Source organism: Thunnus maccoyii, chromosome 19 (genome assembly GCF_910596095.1).
Source record: "Thunnus maccoyii chromosome 19, fThuMac1.1, whole genome shotgun sequence".
NCBI lineage: Eukaryota > Metazoa > Chordata > Actinopteri > Scombriformes > Scombridae > Thunnus > Thunnus maccoyii.
Window position 1 is genome coordinate 1,873,031 of NC_056551.1, and position 24,966 is coordinate 1,897,996.

A 24,966-nucleotide genomic window follows, 5' to 3' on the forward strand; every position below is an offset into this window, starting at 1 on the left:
CAGTGTAGTTATCACAATAAGGGGACACAAATGTAATTTGCTAATGTTTTTGGGCCCGTTCACGGTCATTCCAAAACCAAAAAGATAGTTGAAAATACAAGAGTAGCGTAGTAGTAGAGTTTTTGTTTGAGCTTATGGCAACAACTTGATTTGAAATGTTGCCAGTAACTAAAGTACATTTAAATACTATACTTAAGTACAGTTTTAAGGTACTTGTACTTTACTTGAGTATTTCCATTTTCTGCTACTTTCTACTTCAATACATTTCAGAGGGAACTACTGCACATCTTCTACTAGGTTTATCTGACAACTATAGTTACTAGTTACTTTTCAGATTAAGATTTTACATCACAACTTTTTGGCTTGTGACCCCTTACTGAAAGTCTAGTTGGGGCTCTCTTGTCACATTTTAGATGTCTATTAGTCTTTAGCAGTTCCACCAAAGAGACATTTCTCCTCTAAACATTTCACATGGTTTCATTAAATAATTGAGTCCCAAGGAGGTAAAGCTATCCAATATTTGTCAGAAAGATAAGCAAAACATAATAACAGTAGCTGCACCACTAACTGACCATTGTACTACTGCCAACATAGTTACATCCACATTACATAAAGGATAAAATCATACTTACAGTATTTCTAACTTGACGGCCACCTGCAATAAAAGTCTGATACTGACGTCCTATTATTAAATGTTCTAGTCCTACAGTATTTTTCATTTGATTTATCCAAACTTCCAATTCCCTCCTGACAGAATACCCTTCCTGGACATACAGCCATGAGGACAAAGTGGGTTTCAGTGTCTATGATGTTGGTAAGAGCCATGGGAGCAACTTCAATGTGTCCTTCTTCCTGAGGTCACTAAAGCCAGATGGGCTGGTGTTTCAGCTAAGGAGACCCACAGAGGAAGAGGAGGGAGAGGTCTACTTCTCAGTCTACCTGGGGATGGGGAGGGTTTTTGTCAGCTCTCTGCTTAACAGTGCCCCACTCTCAGCTCCAGTATTTGTGACCACTGGCGAAAAGCATCTTCTACAAGTGGAAGTCCAACATAGAACGGTGATCTTTGAGCATGCAGGCCTTCGCTATGGAATAGGGGAGATCCCTGAAGTGAATGTGAACAGTGGGGATCAGGTATATGTAGGAGGTCTCCCGGGAGACTGGGACTCTGATGTTTGGGGGGGGCATTACAAAGGTTGCATCCAGGACCTTCGTTTAGACTCAGTGCATCTGGATGTGGACGCCTGGAACAGCTCAGATGGGGAAGATGTGTATTTACCAAGTGATGCTGAAAATGTAACGCAGGGCTGCATCAGTGACGATACGTGCAAGGTGGGAAGTGGTTCCTTTAATCTACTTTTTCCTTACAGTGTTTCTGTGACAGTAACTGTCTTCCATTTAACTGTGTTCCTTATACTGCGTTCATACTGTATACAGACCATAATTATAAACAGCTGAGTCACAAAAAAGATTCACACCAGCCTCTTAGTTGTGATTCCAGGTCAGAAATAATAACATTTTCTGACAGCTATGATTGCTCCCACTTGACCAAAAGAATTCCAAAAGTCTCAACCAGCCAGTGTCAAAATGGCTGCAAAGCCCCCATCCCTGACTAAACAAATATGTGAGCAATAAATGCACAGGTTGTATCTTCCAGTGAGACAACTTTGTAAACTTGTTGTAATTTATTCACTCTTAAAAATATGGACAGAAGGAGGCAGTCCCCAAAATGGGAAAATGGGTATTGACCCTTGACCGTTTGGGATATCTACCATAGCTACCACTATCAAGCTTTTCACTTTTGAAACTGTTCTGAAGATTATTTGCTGTCTGAGCTCCTTGTGTCTGGATTAAATAAAACCTTAATGCTTGCCTCTGCAGATGGAGCCCTGTCAAAATGGAGGAGAATGCACTGTCACGTTCAACGATTTTACATGTTCCTGTTCAGAGGACTACACTGGAAAGACCTGTGAAACACGTGTGTGGTGTGTTAGTGATCCTTGTGTCAATGGCGGCCATTGTGTGGACCTCCCTGATGGATATGAATGTAAGACCATCTGCATAAATTTATAACTCTGGTTAGTGAGAAGTTAGTCACACTCTGTCTAAGATATTGTAAAAAAAACCTGACCTATGTAAGCAGCATGCAAATAATAATTATTAGTAGCAATAGTATAAAAGGAGTGTGACATTTTTGGACATACTGTATATCTTATGGTTGAATGTTTTCCCATCCATGATTTTAATATATTCAGTATCACTTTTTTCCTGGGAAAACTGGAATTTACTGTTATAAATTTAGTTATTTTAAACAGACCTACAGATTATGACCCACAATTTTGATTATGAATATCGAAATTCATCTTAAAAGTACATCACCTATGATGTGGAAAAATTACAATGCCAATCATCAGTTCTTCTTACCAGTTTTAATATGTCACAGTGGTTATTTGGTATATATAATGTATGACTATCTTTATAGCACTGGGGTTTATACTGTCTGCAGTGGCAGGTGAAGAAATTCTGTTGCACGCAGCTATTTCAGGGTTTCAATGGTTTGAGGAACAGGTGCTTAAATGTTTAGTAACGCTAGGGCGGTCTTCTGCATGGCAGTTTTTTGCATAAAAAGGTACAGTTAGTACAGACACAGTTTGTAGCCTCATGTTATCTTACATAATAATGATCCCAATGAGTTCCAAGCAGTGAGGTTTACAGATTTGTTATCAGATTGGTATTTTGTATCAACTGGTACTGAGCTGTGGCATTGGAATGGGTATTGAGAGAGAAATAGTTGGAATAGTGCATCCCTAGTTAAATGATTGCTGGTTCCATAATAAAGAAATGCAAATCCAATTTTTCAGGCTGATTCCTTAATAAATGAAATAAAAATAATAATTGATAATAATTTCTACATGTTGACCTTTAGGTGTGTACAATGCCACATTTGAGAACAACCCTGTGCAGTTCAGTGCTGGAGGCTCCCTGGCTGAACCTGTCTCAACCATATACATGGAGCTGCGGACCCGTTCAGAGAATGCCGTGCTCCTGAGGGCCTCCTGGGGCTCTGACCTGTTGATGGTAAGCCTGCTGGACTCTTCAGTCCGGGTGGAGATCCACATTGGCAACAGTGTCGAGACACTGACCTTTACAGGAGTGCGTCGGGTGGCTGATGGAAGCTGGCACCGTGTGAACATCTCAATGGCTGAGAAAGAGCGTGAAACATCTCCCTGGATCATCACTGTGGATGGAATCATGGACGCCAGCAGTCTGCTACAGCACACGGGGAGTCTTCACTTTCTCAATGAGAAGGGGGCCACATTGGCCATTGCAGAGAGCTTCACTGGCTGCTTGGGTGCAGTGAGGGTCGGAGGAGTCTACCTTCCTTTTATGGATGATTATAAGGCCCCACAGCCATCTCAGTTCCATTTAGTTGGAAAACCAAAGATTCGTTTGGGTTGTACCAGCGCCCCTGTTTGTGATTCAGATCCTTGTTTAAATGGAGCAACATGTGAAGACCTCTTTAATAAATTCAGCTGTTTGTGTGACTTGGGTTGGGAGGGAGACCAGTGTGAGACAGACACTGATGACTGTGCTTCTCAGCCTTGTGTTCATGGAACCTGTAAGGATTACTTAGCTGGTTTTGAGTGCCAGTGCCACCCTGGATATGCAGGCACACTGTGTGATGAGGATCTAGATGAGTGTGAGCATCATGATTGTGAACATGGAGGCACCTGTCAGGATGGACCCAACATGTACACCTGTATATGCCCCAAGGACTACAGTGGCCCACTGTGCCAGTGAGTACTCACTCATTCATCTGTATACTGCTTTGAACAGGCAGTGGTATCTGTAGCTCTGGCATACAACAAAGAGTTCTTGCTTGGTTGTATTTAAGCACATTTTTATTACTTTTTCCAACAGGTGGGACTATCCACCAATACAGTGTGGTAAAGATGTCCAGTGTGCAAATGATGGAATTTGCCATGATGGGCTGTGGGGAGCTAACTGCACATGCATGCCGGGTTTTACAGGCAGCAGGTAGGCTCACTTTTAATAGACTTGACCCTTTTTATGTTTATTCCAAAACTTGTACCAAAAATGTTGTTATCAGTTAATGTTGAGAGTTATCCCAAATTACAAACATATACTGTATAACGTTTTTTTTTAATTTACTGTGAGGAGGCAATCCTCGTGTTGCTTTGTTGTACTTTGTGACAAGACTCGTTATATGCGTAACCTCTCCTACATTACAAATTTCAGTCTACAAAGATAGCTTCCTCCATTTTTGGATTTGACGATACAGTTGCCTCTTAGAACATCAATAAATGAAAATGACTTTGGATGAGTTGAATTTGGTGCAAATTATAATTGAAATGTGCTACATTGTATAGGCTTTAAATGGTCCATTCATCCAAATTACAAAAAATACATCTTCTCTCACATAACTCTAGTTGTGTCTAGCCATGTTTTGGTGTTGTTTGTCTGGGTTTTGAGATATCTGTTTCTGAGATGTCTGAATCTGCCTCCACAAAATGGAGCTGACTGGAATTTAGTTTGTTTTGCTTTGTCAAAACATTAAAATGTTTAAAGGTTTAAGAGTATGGTGAAAAATATTTACATTTTTGAAAATAGTGTACCTGTTATTCTGGATAATCCACAGAACACACTGTTTTCATTGAAACTCTGAAAGCTGTTCATAGAGAGGTCCTCAGCAGACTGGTAGCAGAGTTTTACATGTAAACAAAACAAAATGGCAATACATGTACCTGGTAAGAACAGAATAGTTTTAGGTCTCCCACAGCCAACTCTGTGACATCAAGCTCCAGAAAATACTAAACCAAAGAAAGAAACAATTAAGCTAAATGCTGGATTTCTTATAATCAAGCTAGCATACTCACTGATGATGTGGTGTGCTCAACAAATTACCCTACAGCAAATTATTCACAAAAGCATTTAACATACAAAGTACAGAAAATATGTCTTCACCAACAAAAATGATCTTATTCAATTATTTTAACAGAGTGTATTACACTGCAACCTCCCACAGGGACAGGATACAGCAGTATGGTAACACAATTTGGGGTTCACCCCCCCCCAAGTGTGTAGTGGCCCAGCAGAGGGTGCTCATGTTACACAAAACACACCAGTCCCAGTGAGAAACTAATAAAAACAAGACTAACAAAATAAAATAGGAAATAACATAGTATTAAAATAGAGAGATGACTAATAGTGAATTAAATTTGCATTAATAATGGCAAGAAATGGCTAAATAATGACAAGTGTAATCATTAATTCTGTTGCATCAGCACCACAGATTATATTCACTTCCATTGTATCGGGCTGAAGGCACAAATCTTAGAGACAGACACCTAAAAACTTCGACAAATAAAACCAAAACTATCTGCGTTGAAAATCTGCTTTTGTAAAGTTTAATGACACCTACTTGTCAGATACAGTTGATGTCTTTGAAGACGTGGATCGGCCTAAAATGTACACAGTTTATTTGGTTGCATTACCTTTTACATCCTCTTTTAGATTCACTCTTTTTTTTAAATACATGTGAAGCACTTTGAAATTGCCCTCAGTGTATGAATTGTGCTATATGATATATCTAATATATGATATATTATGCCCTTTCAAAATGTGACTTCATGTATTTTCTGTCTTCCAGATGTGAATTGGAGATTAATGAGTGCAGATCTAACCCCTGTCGAAATGGTGGTTCCTGTTTGGATCGTTTTAACATGTTTGTGTGTGAATGCCCTCCTGGCTACAGCGGTCCAACCTGCGATGCTAATGTATGTTGGTTACATTGTTGTTCTTTATTATTATACAGGTTAAGCAATGTCATTTTTTAATTTGTTGGGTTAGGGTTAGGGTTAGGGTTAGGGTTAATTGTTGCCTAGCAGCATGTAACAACTTATGAACTTAATTCTTTGTTCATTAAGGAACACTATAAAACTTATTTTGTTTTAAAGCAATGTTCTCACTGCGTTTTAATGAATTTTGAAATGGCTGAGAATCTTGGGAACTAGTTATACAGCATATACCCTTCATGTGATTTCAGTTAGCTGAAAATAAATTCAAACCACAAATAACAAATAGCTTTCACAATAGTTCAGTTCATCACTAAGGCACAATCTCTGCTCTGTGTGTGTTTGCAGAAACAAGCCCATAAACAGGGAATTCCCTGGCTGGTGGTAACCATCCCGCTGCTGTGCTTCTGCGTGCTGATCCTGATCATCGGCTTTACTTTCATGTTTTTAACGGCGAGGAAGAAGCGCCAGTCGGAGGGTGCATACAGCCCCAGTGCTCAGGAGCTGGCTGGAGCTCGCCTGGAGATGGACAGCATGCTCAAAGTTCCACCAGAGGAAAGACTCATCTGATGAATGAAGGGTGTTTGACTGTGGTGATCTGAGCACTGCGGGCAGGTGCACAGGACTCACTGTCAAAACTGTTTAGACCAATGAATATCTGGATTGAGCTGAAGGACATATGTTGTAGGCTGCAGCCCCCTCCTGGTGGTGACCAGTTACTGGCCCAGTGGTGCTGCTGTACAAGACACTTAACATGTTGGGGGTATATTTTTGATAAAAGACTCTGGACATCTGAAGAAACAGCCCCAAGTACTTTGCTATTCATTGATAGGAGCGGGAAAAATAAAGAAACAAATAATTGTATAACTCCACACACTGTAGTTTGTCAGGACCTTAAACCTGTTTTACAGTCCTACAGTAGCTACTTTATAAAGGACAGTTTAAGGACTGTATTTCAGGTATCATTGCACAGTCAAGCTCTAAAAACACAAGCTGCTGGAAACTGAGTTGCATTTGTAGGAAACATTATTACTAGCATTAGCAGCATCCAGCAAAGTCAGGCCAGTGCACAGGGGTCTGCAGCTGCAGTACCTGCACTGGCCACTAAATGCTGGCGCTAAATAAAACACTGAGGGGTGAATTTACAAAAGGATTACGTACTTTTACAGCTGCGTAACCTGCACAAAGAAGACAAAAAGAAACCATGTAAAACCGCAAAGGGCAAAATGCACCCCTAACTGCACTGCCAAGCAAATAGTGTGCTATTTGCACGTTTTTAAATTAGGTATACATTTGGCACAAAACCGGCCCCTTTCTATGCAAATGAGCTTTGTTGCAAAAACGGTCCAATTCACAAAGTGCACTAATAGCCACACAAAGTTAGAATGAAATTAATAGCGTCTTTAGAGAGTTGGTGGTAACTGAAGCCCATTTTTAAGGGATGTCGCTCAGACTTTCCAGTGAACATGTCACATTTAAATTCCTTGCCTGAAGTTTTGAGGAATGCCTCTGCACCTCGTTGGTTAGGATTTGTAGCTTGAGGTCTGAAAATTTAATTTTCTTTCTCTCTGTCATTGTCCTACCTACTGTGTTCTTAGCTCAAAGACAATATTTATAATTTGCCACATGGATAATTGCAATCAGACACAAAACAATGGCAAATTGCACTTAGCTGCAAAACCATGTTTGTGCTGTAATATCATTAGCGCAATATCTTTCGTGAATCAGACCTTGAGACGGGCAGTCAGCGGCCACAATCCAGTCTTTGTGAATTTGCCACTGACTGTATTGGAGTGATTGGAAGCTTTCTAATAGAAGGTCAGTACAATTTATTTTTTTCCAGTTTCACCTCTAATGTGGGTTTTGGTGGGGATTTTGAAAAATATAGCATCACTTTAAAGACGTGAAGGCTTAAGTAGAGGTATGATGATCAAGAATGTGTGTGTTAACGTGAAGGGTACATACTCTGCAGCTTGCTCTTCCCACCTCAGCTCAGCTTATAAAGCCTTACCATCCTACAAACAGCTAACCTGGACAGTATCTGACGGCATCGGAATGTAAATAATTTCAGTATTCATTTTCTAAAAGGATATTCCTGTCCTCCTGGTGAGGGTAGAATTCCATCACTCTGGAAAACTCAAACATGCACAACATGAAGGATTCCAGTTTTCTCTCATACTGCAAATCCCACCTCCTGTCAATGCTGGAATACCATTGGACACATGTCTTGTACATTTGGTGTGAAAGCAGGGTTAGCCTCTGTGACTTTCTAGTTCCATTACGGACAAAAATAAAAGCTGAACTCCCCCCAGAATCAAGTGGGTGACATCACAGAGGCTGTTTTCACTTAGGACCAATTGGTTCAACTTTCCTCAACCCACTGAAGGCACTGTGCAGTGTGCTGCGACACTATGACAGTCTGATGACAGCACAGAACCTCACCTGGGAGCAAACTGAAAATGAGCAGCAGGAAATGTACAGCACCTTATAAAAAAGGCACTGAGAGCAGCAGAAGATGTTTAACTCACTGAGGAGATGATACCACACCTGCTTATCATGGGTTACTTTAGTCTTGGACGATGAATTCACTGATGTGTTTCTGAGCCAGTGGGCAGTTTGGCTACATGTAGGACATGTAGGCTACTGAATAGCTTCTGCACAAGATGTGTTCACCTCTTTGTTTCTCACTCCATGTGCCATGGTGCACACTCACAGGAGAGTACAACAAGTTACAAACTGTCATATTCTCATATTTTTGTCCATTAGCCTATTTATTGGTCATGATACTGCAAAATTTTACTCACCTGTGTTGTAGAGATTTGGGAAAATTGAACTCAAACAAGATCAATGTTGGGGACAAGGAGTGTGAGTCTCACAGCTTTCCAAAATAACTTCAGAGAACTGCACTGTTTGAGATGATTTCTGTTAAACTGATCAACTTTTTGACCAGCTGTTGGAGGCTCTCACTTCTTTGCTGGAGTCATGGCAACACTAACCTGTTAAGGGCCGAACGTGTCATTACTGACCCAGAGTTTTCATGTCTGACAGACACATAGTAATGGACAAAAATAGGTGGACAAACACTGGAAGAACACAATAGCTTTGTATCATTTGCTGCACAGACCCATAATCCTTGCACTCTGATTCTTGAGCTTTGCTTTCACCCCTTACTGCACTTCTCACCCACTTTGGTGTGCTCTAGAAAAACTACTCTGAGTGTTTGATGAAGATTTTAAGCTCCAAGTCGCACCATTTAAATGTCCTTGTCTTTTATGTTTATAATATTGTTAGGGCAACTTTGTCACATGATATTCTGAGTGAAAGCAATTCACTGTACCTTGTATATGAAACATGACATCCTCAGTCTAGCTTTCTTTATTAGGAAGCCAGTAAGTTGTACAACTTAATCCACAAGCTGGCATTTATTTTGTGTGTAAAGCCTGTAAATATATTTTTGTTTGAACTTCTTTTTTTGAATTTTGAATTTGACTTTTAGTGCACAAAGGGAGTGTCTGCTCATGTTTGTCTCGGCCTCTTCAGTAGCATCTTCACATATGTTTACAATCAATCAAGAATTCATTAAATCCAGTGATTTTCAAGACAGTATTCTGGGAGATCAAGCTAACTTTTTAGGATGTAATGAAATGTTGCACCAAAACAAAAAAGAAAGGAATAAAGAAGCTTATTTTACAATGTAAAAGCAGGAGTAAAAAGACAGTGAAATATCCTGTAACTAAAAATGTGAAAAATGTGATGTACAGTATAAGTTTTTTTTAATGTACTAAAGAAAACAACATGTACTCATGTTAGTAAGAGTTTTAAGTCTTGGCTGCACATTCAGTATTGTCATTCATTTCTTTGTTTTCTTCATTTTGATGTACAAAATCCAGGATGTTTCATTCATAATGTATTATAAGCAAGCAATAAAGTGAAATGAGAAATGAATTTACACCTTCTGTCCATCCGATGTCCGCACCACTTATCCTGCTCCTTCTTTTTGCCAGTTTATTTGAAAAAGCACAAAAAGTGTAGCTTGTAAGGACCCAGACCTAACCCGGACTGTCTTGTGGGCTACAGGAAGCAATGAGTTAATGGGAAATGTGTTTAATTTAAGTAATCTCTGGCCCCTGCTGCTCTGCTGGTGTGATATGATATGAATGTTAAACAGTCCCCTCTAAAGCCCTCAAACAAGCCAAAGGTAAAGATACAGTAGCTGCAGTCCGGGCCTGACCGAACATCACCAGAGAAGATAGCAAGAATCTGCTCATGTCTGCGGTCATTGACTGCAACCAATTATTAAATATGATGCCTTTATTTGAGTTTATCCCAACTTGTCCACATTTTTTTGTCCCAAAAACTTTACTCTCCTTTTAGTTGTTTTTGGTCTCCATCAACTCCTGAGAAAAACATCTGGCTAAATGCTGCTAAATGCTCCACTATGTTCACCAGCTAGTCTCTGACTGTGTCTGTCTGTAGTTTTGGTGCTGAGTAGATAGTGTACAGTAGCTTTATCAGAGCTTTTTCACTGCCTGCTGCTGCTGGAAACCAGCTTGATGAGAGCGCTGTAACGCTGTGAGCTGTGAAACCAAAACAATGTGCTAGAAGAGGTTAAAAAGCTCCATAGTACTGATGGGAACTTCAGAGTTGTTGATTACTCTAAGTAGGTTTGTCACTATGAGCGCCTTTCACATTACACACAATCATTTCATCCATTGTTCATTTAAAAATATTGATTATAGCAGTTTTCAAGCTGAAAATCAGGACTTTAACCTGATAGTCACCCTTCAAATCTAATGGATGTGGAGCCAACACACAAAAAAAGCATCAAACCTAATATTTTCTGATGGGACTGTATTGTGACAATGATGCAAAAGTTTAAAAATGATTAATGAAGCCAAGTCAGATGGTCAGAGTAGAATTGTTCTGTACACTGTGGATGATAAATGATCAGTTCAAACCTAATAAGATACATGTAAAACAAAGACAAAGCAGAGCCGAGGGAGGGAAAGTCCTTCTCCAACATACAAAGGAGTCATTATGTTTACAACATGCTGGGCTGCAGAGCTCCACACACAGTTATACAGGTTTGTCCTGGATGTGATAGAGATGATTTTGAAAGTAAATATTAAGATGTACAAACAACATGAGCTGCACCACAAACCTGCTGAGACTGAGAGTGAACCGAATCCAGTCAGAGTGATTGCAAACAATATTTAATTATGAAAGACACAAAAACAAGCAATGAAGCAAAAACAAAAGTCAAAATTAAAAGTGCTCACTGTATGAAAAAAAGCAAATATTCTTCAGGGATTCATAAGACAGCAGGATAGTGGACAGCAGTTCCATCAATATATGATGGTCTCTTATTTAAGTGAGGTGTAGTCAGGTGTTTTCGCGTTAGTGCCAACTTATTGTATCTTATCTTCAATATACAAGTGTACTTTTAGACTAAAAACCCAAAAGCATGAAGCAAAAGCAGTTTGTATGGGAAGAGTAATGACATAAGATTTTAGATTATACTACCATATCAAATCTGATCTGTTTTCCAAATAGGATTCTTCCTCAGCAAATATTTTATTTATTTATTTGCCACAGAAACAAATAATAATAAAAAAAAAAGATAAAATATAGAATTAAGTTCTTAGTTTTTTAATTTAGCGTTCATCATGGACAATTCAGACTGTAAGTAGCAAAAAAGCAAGAGATGTTTTTCTTTCTTCATTTTCACTTAATTAATGATAGAAAAGTAGACTGTCAGGACAGAAAGAAACATTTAACATTATATTTATTTAAAGGTGTAGTGTGCCATTTGGAGAAATCCTCGTTTGCCATTTTACTCAAGAGTCAGATGAGTCTGTGCATCCAGTATGTAGTTAGCCTAGCTTTGCACTAAGTCTGGAAGCAGGAGAAAACTGCTAGGCTAAGCTTGGGCAAAAGCATTAAGTACGTATTAAAGTATTATTAAAGTATTATTAAAGTATTATAAAGTATTTAAAAAAAACTGATAAGACTTTCATTTAGTGGGACAAAAATGTCAGATTTGGCCAGAGGGTGGCAGCAGAGGAGAGGTCATCATGTCTAATCTCATTAAAAGGGTTTAGGTGGTAGCCTTTTTAGGACATCTCAGTCTCCTCACAATTTGTAGTTTGGTTAAAAAAAATATGCATTGTTGCCTTTTAGTTCTTATAATTATGCAGATCTCTTAAGACCTGACTTCATTGACAGCTCCCTTAATCAGCACATGGCTGACCTGCACCTTTTAGTGCGTTTGAATCACACTCTGGTTGGTTTTCATTGTCATTGACATTACATTGTGTTTTGACCAGTGGACCTTCTTCCTGTGTTTATGTTCTTGCTCCTGCCCCAGACCTTAAAGGTCTTAGTTGTTTTGGGCTGCATCCAAGTACAACTGCTGTGTTCAGATCTGCCCAAACTAATCGTACTGAGGGGAAAACCAAAGTCCTGTTCAACCAGACTGAACAACACTGATTGTAGAAACCAGTACTGAGGTTTTAGAAACAGTTAGTGTTGGAGGTATTTTTAGTCAACAACTGCTGCTGATCAAATAAATAAATACATTTTAAAAAATGCTGTAATGTGTATTATTTTGCTTTTGTTATAGGATAGATACTTCCCCCTGCCTTCAGTCTTCATACTAAGCTAGGCTAATCATGTTCACAGATAATCTGACTCCTGGAAACATAGCAAACTAGTTATTTTTTGTATTTTTTTTTCTCAAATTGGCAGTGTGCCAAAAATTAATTACATGAACTGTGAATCTTGTGTGATTTAATGTAAGTCACCTAGACTCCTACACAACTACTACACAGTGCACTGATTGAGGATCTGAAACCATCAACAGAAACTGACTTTTGACTTAATTTGAAATGATTTGACGGTCAATTTTTTTTTCCAAAGAAACTTGTTGTGCTGTAAGTGTACTAATTGTTCTAGCCTTCCACAGGCTGACTCAGTGATGGTCATCTCTGATCTCTGGCTGTCTCAGCCAAAAACCACTGCAATCCTAAGTTATCACCTCAAACTGTGCAGGGTTACTTTAGCTTGACCCTTCAAGTTTGGACAAATTACATGTATCTAATAAAGCCAGACAAATTGCAGCACAGTGTTGTGGGCTTTAATCTTTTGATATTAATTATATTATTTGTTTTGTACAAGTGGACATTCTAGTGTGATGGTGGTGCTAAAGAAAAGGTCAGAGAGTCACTAAAACCATTAGATCCTGTGACAACCACAAATTCATAGTGGCTAGAGGAGTCTGTTTTTGATGTTATATTGCTCAGGACCGAAGTGCAGTGCAAGTGGAAATATCTAGAGGACAGCAAGGGTGTCCAATTTCAATAATCAGGATTCATCCTGTGGGGAACATGAGAATATGAAGTAGCCCAGAAGACATCTTGCTATGGATCAATAGATGAATGGACACAGTCATCAAAAAAAAGTAACCAGGTAATGAATATGTCCTGCATGTGAAATTATAACCAAGTTACGCTGACATGTTAGGATGAAGGGTATGTATTTTAAACAATGCAGTGCAGTAGAATACTAGTCACCGCTCTTTAATCAGTCTTACAACAAACATAGTGTCATCTGTACACACACAGCAGCAACCAGACCTGTACAGCACTTTGAAATGATTAGGACTTTTTGGCATTCACCACAACATGGACGCCCCCCAAAGATCACCTGGAAAGCAGTGAAGGCTCACTAGGCGCTACACCCACACAACAAATTCTGTTGTTGAAGTCAAAACAGCTGAAATAGACGCTGGTGGCAAAATTGTGAGAACCATTATTTCTGCTCTCAATGCACAGTTGACATCACAATGTGTAAGCAGCCTGAAACTCATTAGCCAATATGTCATCAAACACAAAATACTTCACTAAAGGCAAGAAAACAGAAGGAAATAATTAGAGTGCATATACGTTTCAGCAGCAGAATTGGCAAAAGGACCCTTTAAAACAACAGAATATACAATAAAGTGTTTCAAAGTCCCCACATAGTTAATTAGACAGAAATGCTTAAAATCATTTGAGGGATATTACAGGCTATTGTAGGCTTGGAGGTTTTCTTAAAATGTTTTAAAAAACAGTAGGAGGCAACACATTTTCACAGGTCAGTGAGATGAGCCAAAGATGGGATTTATCATGAAGGCAAAAAACCCCAAAAACCCAAAACAAAAAACAGCACTGTGCATGGAGCTACTATAAAAACATCAACAGGTGAACTAATTGCATGATTGAGATGCACCACACTTTGTAGCTACAGTACCATAATGCCATTAGCATGTTAATCAACTATAGCAGACTAGCTACTAGTAATAATACAAGCTAATCATACAAGTTGACATCATTAAGACATATGCTGTTGTGAATGTGTCATATATCCTCTTTCAGGAAATACTGCGTGCTGTTTTTAAAGTCACAAATCTATACTGATCTATACTGAGCACTACTCTAATGTGGTGGCTTTAAAGGCAGATGACATGAGAGGGTGCTGTGCAAAGAATTGTATTAGTAGTTAGTGAGTGGCGGCGGGCTGAGAACAGTTGGCATCTGAACATCTTGAAGCAAGGCTGGCTTTGTGTGTGATGGTGGGAAAATGAAACAACACAAAATATCAAAGACGATCCTTAGACAGGTACAGGTGAGTTCAAGTGTTGTGTGCTGTTGAGGCAGTCCACACTCCTGTTTGTCATTGGTCAGCAGCAGAGCTGAGGGTAGTTAGGGAGGGGTGGTGAGTGTGTGTGTCTGTGGGGGGGTCACCATATTTCCCACCACTCCCACCTACTGGATCAGTACCTTCTGTCGGAGTTAATAATACATTACTGCTAATGCATTCGCACAATTGTTCTCCATAATCACAAAATCATGTGATTACAGTCTGTAACAACAGTCATAAATCACAGTAAAACTGACAGTAAAAATGTTTTCATCATATATTAATGTATCACTTACAAAGTGTATTATAGTAAGTTATGATCCTTAAGATTTCAGTCCTGGTTGATTGGTAACACCTGTGGTTACTGGTGGTAATGACAAGTGCGTTTTAATAATACCAGTCCCAGAGTTCCATTGGAAATAAGTTGCATTGACCATTAGGGGCAGCAAACACAAAAAGAAGAACTGGTGTATCTGTTTACACCACAGCCAAACGCATTGTGGACTGAGAGGATTCTTTATGTCACGTCATTTTAATAATGAAGATTAAAGAAGACAATCAACAATGTCATCTGACACGGTTAAACTGAGCGCATGGTCTAATATTGCCTTCTGCATCAAGTCCACTATGTGCATGCACAGTTTCCTGTGAATCCTGCGTGCATGTAAACCGCAATAACAATGACAGCTACTTTGTAGAGAGGTTATTGCAGAATCCAAATACATCATAGAATAAAAATGGGTTAAGATATAATGAAAATCTTATGGTTTATAATGTTAATATTGGGAGTTAGCTTGAGAGATTCGGTGCTTTTCAAGTTGCTGTCGCCAACTTCATTGTTTCCAGTGACAAGACAGCAACTGAAGTTTGCTATGAAGGGAAGTAATGTAAGCCTAATGAGCTAATGTTTCCTAACAAATTTTAGCTAACTAGCTACCTAACAATGTAAATGTTGTATGTACAGTCTGTGTTATGCACTACTTCATAATTCGTACTTTTCCAATTGATTCAAGTTGGGACATAACTTAAGGCTAGAAAATGGAAAAGCCCACAGATGTTGTCCACTACTCTTTTTTTTTCATTCTTCAGCATGGTTTTGAAACATGAAATAAATTTTGGATAGAGGATTAGGAAGAATCTTACAGAACTGTCAAGTCGTATTTGAAGGTAGCATAACAAACATCTTTAATCTCAGTTTAGGTTATAATTCTTCTACTGAGCCAGTGCTCATTAGAACTAATGCACATTTAACTTCAATAGAAGGTCCTGATCCAGTAATGAGGAAAGATTGAGTAGGTACAGAGAGGGACAACTCAGTGCATATTCACAGGATTTAGTCAAATGTTTCCCACCTCCTCCGAAGGTCCTCCACCTTCTTTTTTTGGGGCGTAGCTGGCTTGGCCATAGTCAGCAGGTCGCCAAAAGGATCCTGAGTCTTGTGGCTGTCTCCCTCAGCACGAAGTGGCTTTGCCAATATGTTGGGGGCTGTACTGGGGACAGACGTCGAGTCCACCAGGCTGGAAAGAGCGTGATTGCTGGCAGAGGACTGAGGCAGGGAGGTAACAGAGGAGGGGAAGGCTGACTGGAGCAGTCCATAGTTGGGTGGCAGAGTTGAACTGCCTGGTGAATGCTGTCTGTAGAGCCCCGGTAGTGTGGGAAAAGACTGTGGCTGGGGTGGAGTGTGTAAGTAAGAGCCTGGTTGAGGCCCGTAGACTGCACTGAAGGGATTCCCACTTACAGTCGGCGAGTAATGCATTTGAGGGGAGGTGTGCTGGAGAGACTGGGCAAAAGGGTTGAGTGATATGTGAGGATGTAGGGGGAAAGGAGGCAAGCCCTGTGGGTAAGACCTGGTTGGAAGGGTTGGTTTGCAAGAGGATGACGACACACCAATATCTCCCCCATCACTCATTGAAGTGGAACTGGTCTGTGCTGAGCTGTTAAGGGGGTCTAGAAGGCTTATCAGATCTATACTGTCCTCTGTGACCTTGGAGGGCTTCAACAGGTCTCCGTCTGTGGTCATGCTCAGGGCTTGTCTAAACTCTTGCCCCCCTGATGTAGTCCTTCCTTCACCAGCTCTTGCTGGTTTAGGGCGTGACTGGGCCAGGGGGGGTGCAAGGACAGTACCAGGCTCAGGTGTCTTCCTTCCGTGGGGACGTGGAATGGTGATGTTGCCAGGAGCAGAAGGGTCCAGAGGGTCAGGGCCTTGGCCGAAGCTCTCGCGGATGGGGGAGTGGGCTTCCGTCAGCACAGGAAGTTGAACAGATGGAGGTCTATCACAGGTAGGAGGCACACAAACAGGCAAGGTTGGTTCTTCCTGCCCTACACTCCACAGCTTGTTGTAAGGGTTGGAGAGCTTGAGGCCTGGAAGCGTTCGTGAATGTTCACTGACACTCAGGTCCATCCGCTGAAAACACAAGAAATAATTCAGACTGCAAGTGCTAATATAGGAGAACTACAACTTTAAAGTGTCCAAGTGCTTATCCATGTTGTTTGGGAGAGTATGGACAGCAAGACAAGGACCAGATCCTTTTTTGGTCAAGGGAAAATTTCATGACAGTGACACCAGATAGACTTTTAGGTGGTCACCAACAACCTTAAGGAATCGTTCTCTGAGGACTATGATTCACACCAAATTTCACGGCCATCTGAACTTTTGTTGTCAAGATATTTTCTCTGGTTCAAAGTGTTGATAGTGTACATGTACAGATCAACTGGCGATCTAGCCCTCAGGACCAAATCTGAAATCTGGACCGGATTCTTGTATTTTTTGAAATGACAGTTAAGCATTTAACAACTTTTGGCTACAGAACATTTGGACCTCTGACCTGGTAGGTGAACTTGGCTTGTAGCTCCTCGGAGTCTTTAGGAGTCCTCAGGTCCTCAAGACTTTTAGCCAAGGTAATTGGTTGGCTGTCAGGCTCATCCTGGCAGCCGAAGATATCGCCCAGCAGGTTGACATTGGAGAACTTCTCAGTAACTGGGCTGGGAGGAGCAGTGTGACTTTCTGCCCCAAAACCAGGATCATCCCCTTCCATCAGCTCAGCCTCCTTTAGGGAGCGGTATGGCTGTGGCCTGCAGGAACAGAGTTTGACCAATGGTCATTTATTTCTATCAGTATCTCTTTCTCTCACACACCAGAGGTCTTCATGGGTCAAAACACTATACCCAACCCTTAAATGGACCAATGACCTTTTTCCCAAAGTAAAGATGGACCTGCTTCATAACATCTTGAAGCCTAAACTCTTTTTATGTTCAATGTCTGAAATCTATGATCAACATACCGTGCTTATCCCTACACTCTCTCTAACTTTGCTTTATTAATTTTGTTAAAAAATAAAGCTGGCAATATTGTATATTTTTCTCATTGTCAACAAATTTATGGCTGCCACTTACAATTATTTTCATTATCAATTAATCTGTCAATTATTTTCTCGACGTTTGTTTGGTCCAGAAAATGGTAAAAAATGTCGATCACTGTTTCCCAAAGCACTGTGTGACTTCCTCAGATGATTTGTTTTGTCCCCAACAGTCCACAACCCAAATATATTCAGTTTACTGTCATAGCAGTCTAAAGAAACCAGAAAAATAACAAAATAGTAGATTAATAGCTGGGAACTAATTGATTAATCGTTGCATCTCTAATCTCATTAAACCTATATTTTTGCCATTATGATGAACATGGGCACTGCAGTTTTTTTCGAGTCGAAAAGGCTTAATACAGCCTGAGATGTTTAAGGGATAGTTATCTCAATGGAAATAATACAAAAAAGTCTCTGCCGATTGACAAATCTTTGTAATCTCGTGATAAACTTATTTCGTCATATCACACAACTCTCCAGGCAGGTAAGAACAAAACTGATACAGTGGAAACTGCTTATAGTGATCACGTCTGTCCTGGTCAAATTGATCACTATAAGCGGATGATTATTATAACCGATTTTTTTCTTTTTCTTTATTTATCATGCATATTACCATCTAATTGACATTTGTATATTTATTACATGAATACAAAGTAATGAAACGGGCAGTTTGGCAGTTTGTCATGAGCTTCAAGGAGACAATGTTTTTCATTGAGAGAAAAAGAGAGACTTTCTTTTTCCCGTCATGATCACGTTCACGTCAATGTGCATGTGGCTTTCCGACTCCTTTTTAAAAAGATGAGAGAGAGAGAGTGAGAGAGAGAGAGAAAAACAGTGGACGAGCAAGCTAGAGAGTGGATGAGGAGAGGGAGCAATGGTAGCGAGAAAGCCGGTGAATGAGAAGAATAAAAAATTATTTTCTGATTGCTTCATGGCGATTACAAATAAACACACCCCGCAACGCGCAATAATGGTGCCACAGTTGCTAATTACATATCATATGTGTGTCATGGGAGTAAGGTAAAAAAATAGAATTACCACAGTTTTAAATTTTTCGTCCATATGTTTTCATGTATGAAAAGACCCAAAATGAACACTGTAAGAGGACTACTTACTATAAGCAAATTATTTAAACAGCATTTGTATAGGAATGATTCTGTCCCAAGCTTTTTGATCCATATAAGTGGTTGATCACTGTAACCATGATCACTAAAAGCAGTTTCCACTGTACTGGCGCTTTTAACTGAGAGACTGGGGTTGGGCTGGGTTCTTACCTGTTGAAGACCTCTATCACAACACACCCCAACAAATAGCAAAATAGATATGCATGATCAACATTGAAGCCATACCTAATCCTACCAATGCCTTATGTAAATCAGAATTCTCTCTTGACCTTATAATCAAAACCTAATCCCAAGACTTCCCTGTACAATGACCAAAATGTCCTCAATGTGAAGCTTAAAAACGCATGTGGACACATACACACATTTGATTCGAAAGAAAAGAGATGAGGTGAGAAAGGCTTATTAATTAGTCAATAGTGCAAGATGCGTACAGAGGTGACCACTCAAAAGGGACGGAGAAGAGAAAGCTGTCAGGAAACCCAGAGATGGAGTCATCGTCATACTGGAGCTCGTCTCCGGACGAATCCTCAGAGAGAAAGACTGTGTAGTGACGAGTAGGACGGATAGAGCTACGGTGAAGAGAACAAGAAATTAGCAGCTCATTGCATCATTAAAAAGCAACAGGGAGGAAGGGGAAGAATAAGAAAAGGAAGGAAGCTGAAGCAGTTTTTATTTTTATGCACATAAAGTATATTAGGATTAGTATGTTACTGTACTTAGATGAGTTATTTTATCTGATTTATTCATTTGAATGATCCTAAAGCAACCTGTGAATTTGTTGAAAAGGAAATTGGACCGCAATGACATCCAATCAAATCAAAAAACTTTGAATCCTGTGTGATTGTATTTGGCAACTAAAGGAGTCTTATATTGTCTGTCCAACTGCAGCAGTACAGAGCTGCAACACAGTTCCTAATGCTCTGTCTTCACTACCTTTCAAATGTAGTGAATGTCACTCTAATGTAGGCTACCGTACATAATTTACAGTGGTCTGGTTACCTCACTTCTTTTTAACTCCACACCCCCATATTTTTTAAATTTTCAAACAAACTCTACAAGCTTAGAATCCTATCAGCGGTTTTTACCCTTCTAGCTCAAAGGTCATGCATCAACTGTCTAAATATGTAGATGTTATTTCTTAATTGCACCATGGATGGTGAAATATGCTGTATATAAAGGAAGTAGGCTTACTGGTCAACGCTGCTTTCCAGACTCACATTGCTGCTTGGTCTCTTTAACAGCATTGGTGGCCGAGCCTGTGGAAGTGAAAAAATAATATGAATAAACTAGAAATACCAGTTTGTGGTTGTATGCCTCTGCCAACCAGTTAGGTTGCAGTTTACATCCATGTCTGTCCAGACTCATAATATTTGTAGAAGACTTTGAATTCAATAAAAGGTGTTAAGTGTATGGAAGTTATCACTATATTGACATGTATGATTCCAGCAAATAATTTCCAATGAGAAACATGCAGTCTTCACTTAGAGTAAGTTGGATATAAAATGTGATTACTTCATCATTTTATCCTATTAGACATTTGTGTGAACTTTATCATAATTAGCCTCTGAATTCTGGAGTTACGGCCAAAACCGTGTTTTGTGAGGTCAAAGTGACCTTGACCTTTAACCACCAAATTCTAATCCGTTCATCCTTGAGTCCAAGTGGACGTTTGAGCCAAATTTGAAGAAATTTCCTCAAGGCGTTCCTGAGATATCACACTCACGAGAATGGGACAGACAGCCAGATAGACAACCTGAAAACATAATACCTCTGGCCACGGCTGTCGCCGGCGTGGAGACATAAAAAGGGGATCACAGCTTATTCTGTATACCTACTTCCTCATCAGGGAGACCCACAGGAAAATGAATACTGTAACAATGTTTGAAGACGTTTTATGGGGAAAGAAATTAAAACTTGCAGTTGACAATGTGCTACAGTTCAACTGTCAAAGTGCAAAGAAAGAAAACAGAAAAAAGTCAGTTCATGAAAGCAGAGATGTTACTGAGCTACCTCGGTATAACTGCTATGGAAACATCTCTTACAGTTTACATATTGTCATCTCATGGTATATATATATACACACACATCAGCCAGCTCTTGTTCAACATCGATACAGTGCAACTATAAACTCTTTCTCTCCACACCTTTTCTTCCTCACCACGTCCCCGGCTCGCCTCATTTCTGCCCACCTGTCCAAAGTGCACAGTGATTGGCCTGTGGTCGTCCCAGGTTCGCAGTGGCCCCTCCCTCCTGACCGCACTGGTGGAGGAGGTAAACCCTGATGTATTTTCCTCGCCGATGACTGCTGACCCCGCTGTGGAAAAGCCATTCTCTGCCTGCTCCTGCAGAGAGGGGACACGGGGAGGTGGAGGTTGACATGGGCGAAAGGAGTGATGGCACTGCAGGGGGATGGGGAGGGAGGCTGTACGCCGTGGCTGGGGTGGTGGGGTTCAGTGTAAGGTAAGTTAGGGTAATATTTAAGGTATTTTTTATGAGGGAGAGACCAAGAACTGTCACCAACTTTGCTGCTGGACCTTAAGTTTCAAACTCTCAAAATTTACACACCAGTGAAAAAGTGTTTCCAACAACAACAAAACAATGATCCAGAATAGTTTTTCAGTGTACAGCCACATACCTTCTGCTTCAGCCGGCTCTTGACTTCCTTGATGCCCATTTTTGCATGATCCTTAGCCTGTCAAATAAACATGAACACAACTAGATCATTGACATTGTCATTCCTAACTAAAAGTTTAATTTTCAGGTTTTTAAAAGAAGTCAGGGACGTGCTTACAAACTTGTAAACGGTCTTCATGGCCGGGTTTGCCTTGGTCTTCACTGTGTTGAAGATAGCCCCGCCCCCTTTCTGTCAGAAAACATTTAGGGGATCTGTTAGTGCCGGACACATGAGCGCAGCTCACAAACCACACTGGGGTTTCTGTTATGTACCATGATCAGTTATCTTGAGATGTATTATTAGTACTACATACTGCATGAGGAAAGGTTTAAACCCCCACTTGCAGCACCTACTGTAGAGGCTGCAGTAATCATGACAGACACAAGACAACACTGGAATGGAATGAAGAACATATCTTTATGATTCTTAAAGGCTTCCCAGAAAAATGTAGAGGTGCATCCTAAAAGGTACATCTTGATGGAGGCTCTGGAAGGAAGACCTTGTAGTTATTAAGATTCAAAGGCTTTACTCTCTGAGGCACATGAATATGAGCAGCCATCTGCCTGTTACATTTTGAATAGCCCAGATCAAAGGACCTTGATATGTAAAAAAAAAAAAAGAAAAAAAAAAAAGAAACACTATTAACTCCGACTACTGACCGAGCAAGATGTTCATCCATTTAACTCAATACAAACCATAAAAAAACTAAAAGATGGTGATGGTGATTTTTTCCTCACTCATCGACTGGGGTGTTGATCACCAACAGTACACTCAGTGCTGCCACTCGTAGAGGAAAGCTATCATTTTATCAATTTAATAAGTAGAATTGCAGCAACATAGCTTTCAGGCCACCTTTCTCAGTCAGAGTGAATAAAGTTTCTTATTACTTTGCACCCTCCTGACTGTAAGTTGAGTTTTCAACATACATTTTATTAGCCACTGAGTGACTGAAATGTCCAGGTTCTGTTAGATTGCCTTCCAGAACTGTAACACGCTGTGTGACAGTCCTGAAATAGATCAGTGTGGCCAGATGGTGGTGCTAGAAAGGTCAATGGGTTGCCAAGCATGGTAAGAAATATGCCGCGGATGAGTATCTGCAGCCTACTTTGATAAAATGTTGCTATTAGTAGTCAAGACCGCTGCTAACAAGCAAATAATAGGTGACAGAAATTTATGTATACTATTTTTTTGGGCAGCAGTTCCCAAAGTGAGGACGGGCCAGGAGTGCCACGAGATCAAACCAAATCAAATGTAATTGTTCATTTATTGTGTATTTTAATAATGTTTCTCCACATCAAAAAAACGGCAAGATTTACATTAAATATGTTTTACACATATCAAAACAGAATAAATAAGCAATGAATATCAAAATCACCATATTAAACTTTGTTTAATATGCAGGTAGTCTCAGCTGACATGAAAACTCACTGTTGCTGGTTGTCATAGTAACACAAAACCCTTTTCCAGGGCTGATGTTTTGCAGGAACTCAGCAGTCAGAAAAAAGTGAGTGTCAGAGCAGCAATAGAAGGATTTGACACAAAAAAATGAGTTTAAAGAAATGCAGAAACATCTCCGTTCTCTACACAGAGACGAGTGAATGTGCACCAACAGACTAAATGACTCAGCTAATGACTTCACGGACAGGTTGTAGCCTGTAGAAGACAAATATCCAGATATCATTGTCTGTGCACATTCACTGTGTTATGGGGCTCTGTGATCGCTTGTTGTTCTCTCTCTCCACATCAACACTCTGATGTCTCTCATGTCCCAAAACCTTTTTTTTGGTTTTGTTTGTTTCCTTGTACATCTTAAATAAAAGCTAACTGACGAAAGTGAAAGAAATAAATTTAACATATTAACATATTTAATTGTATTCATTGTTTATTTAAAGTAAAATTATTTATCTGTACATTTGCACAGTACCTGTTGGCTTTTAATACTGTTATTGTCATTAGTATTGCTAAGCCTGTATTATTTAACTGAATATAATATGATATAATATAATGGGAACCACTGTTTTAGGGTAATGTGCTGTCTGTCTGTCCAGGTAAGAACCTTCACACTTGCTCACCTTCACGGTGAACAGCCACTGGTGGTAGGTCTTGTCACTTCCTGTGGGGGGGAGTCACAACAATAAAAGGTCAACAACATTAACCAGTGTGCGTGCTGAGTGATATAAAACCATTACTGTGTATAACCAGTGTGTGTGCTGTTTTCTATTACTGCATCACTTACACAATACACTGTTATTTCAGTGATCCTCCTAAAAATGGGTAGGCACAAAGTATAGATGCACCCAGTGTTTCCATGCCAATGGACCTACTGGATAAATAACACACTACCATATTACTGCTGCCTCACCTGCATATTCACCCATGTTGATCTCTTCCTCAAAGATGTCACTGAAACCTTCTCCTGAGTTCAACAGGTCCAAACGGCCATCAATAAACTGCAGGTGGAACCAATGAATGTATTAGTGTATGAAGAAGGGATAAACAAAACTGTGTGTGTTCTGTATGTTTGTCTGTGTGTGTGTGTGTGTGTGTGTGTGTACCTGTTTGAAGAGCTGCAGCTGAATAGCATTCTGGAGGAACTGTCTCATGGCACTGGATCGATGGTTCACAAAAGTCTCCTCATTAAATGTTATTGGCTCACCCTAAAGATGCAGGAATACACATAAACTGTCTCAGTTCTGTACAACACATTGATAGAGAACATGTTCAGCATCTAATATTCAGTACCCATCAGCACTTGCTTTTGGCCTTGTTAATAAAAAAAATGCTGTGGACATATTGGGTCTCATGCAAGAACATTCTAGTATCCTAAATCTATTCCAAGTCGGATTCAACAAACTAACTAACGTATTTTGTGAGTTTTGATAATTTGCATAATAAACACCCCTAAAATGTCCATATAAGGCGACCTGTTCTGCTCCGTTTGTGAGTTTCATTCACAAAAATGTTCCCATAGAGTAAGAAGAGCTTCAAATCCTGCGGTCAGATATCAGAGGACACATTTATCAGTGTCAGTAGTCGTATTAGAAAATATGAATCCATCAGAGCAGCGTTGTAGTGACAGAAATAAAGAGTGAATGCTTTGACAGGAAGTTAGATGCTAAAAGATGTTATGCAATACAGGATGATACTTTATACAGAGAGACAGAGGCAGCTGTTTACAACAACTACTGAAATAAAAATCATCACATCTAAAAAAAATAACCTCTGAGTGAACTGGCAGCCATGATGATGACGATCTAGTGAACAGAATTTTAATTTAACATTAAGTTTGTTTTAGTATATATATACATTTTATTTGA

The 24,966-nt window shown here is 39.8% G+C and overlaps 2 protein-coding genes across 6 annotated transcripts in view; one reads left to right on the forward strand and one right to left on the reverse strand.

The window, feature by feature from the left end:
- Positions 1–9,733, forward strand: part of crb2a (crumbs cell polarity complex component 2a) — a 33,983-nt gene extending 24,250 nt beyond the window's left edge. Inside the window, exons 8-13 of the mRNA XM_042394342.1 lie at positions 755–1,329; positions 1,879–2,044; positions 2,924–3,794; positions 3,919–4,035; positions 5,669–5,795; positions 6,162–9,733. Of these exons, the coding sequence (XP_042250276.1) occupies positions 755–1,329; positions 1,879–2,044; positions 2,924–3,794; positions 3,919–4,035; positions 5,669–5,795; positions 6,162–6,383 (2,078 nt within the window). The 3' untranslated portion in view covers positions 6,384–9,733. The remainder of the gene's footprint in view (positions 1–754; positions 1,330–1,878; positions 2,045–2,923; positions 3,795–3,918; positions 4,036–5,668; positions 5,796–6,161) is intronic.
- Positions 9,734–13,330: 3,597 nt separating this feature from the next.
- dennd1a (DENN/MADD domain containing 1A) overlaps positions 13,331–24,966 on the reverse strand; it is a 34,209-nt gene continuing 22,573 nt past the window's right edge. The window contains exons 14-23 of one of the 5 annotated variants that reach the window (XM_042394855.1): positions 24,205–24,306; positions 24,012–24,099; positions 23,722–23,762; positions 21,767–21,838; positions 21,611–21,667; positions 21,120–21,317; positions 20,167–20,231; positions 19,407–19,544; positions 17,318–17,564; positions 13,331–16,896 (exon numbers count right to left, since the gene is read on the reverse strand). In XM_042394855.1, the coding sequence (XP_042250789.1) occupies positions 15,826–16,896; positions 17,318–17,564; positions 19,407–19,544; positions 20,167–20,231; positions 21,120–21,317; positions 21,611–21,667; positions 21,767–21,838; positions 23,722–23,762; positions 24,012–24,099; positions 24,205–24,306 (2,079 nt within the window). In that variant the 3' untranslated portion in view covers positions 13,331–15,825. Of the gene's footprint in view, positions 16,897–17,317; positions 17,565–19,406; positions 19,545–20,166; positions 20,232–20,276; positions 21,038–21,072; positions 21,318–21,610; positions 21,668–21,766; positions 21,839–23,721; positions 23,763–24,011; positions 24,100–24,204; positions 24,307–24,966 lie in introns of those variants that run through there. The other 4 variants (XM_042394856.1, XM_042394857.1, XM_042394858.1 and 1 more) reach the window with 4 other exon arrangements.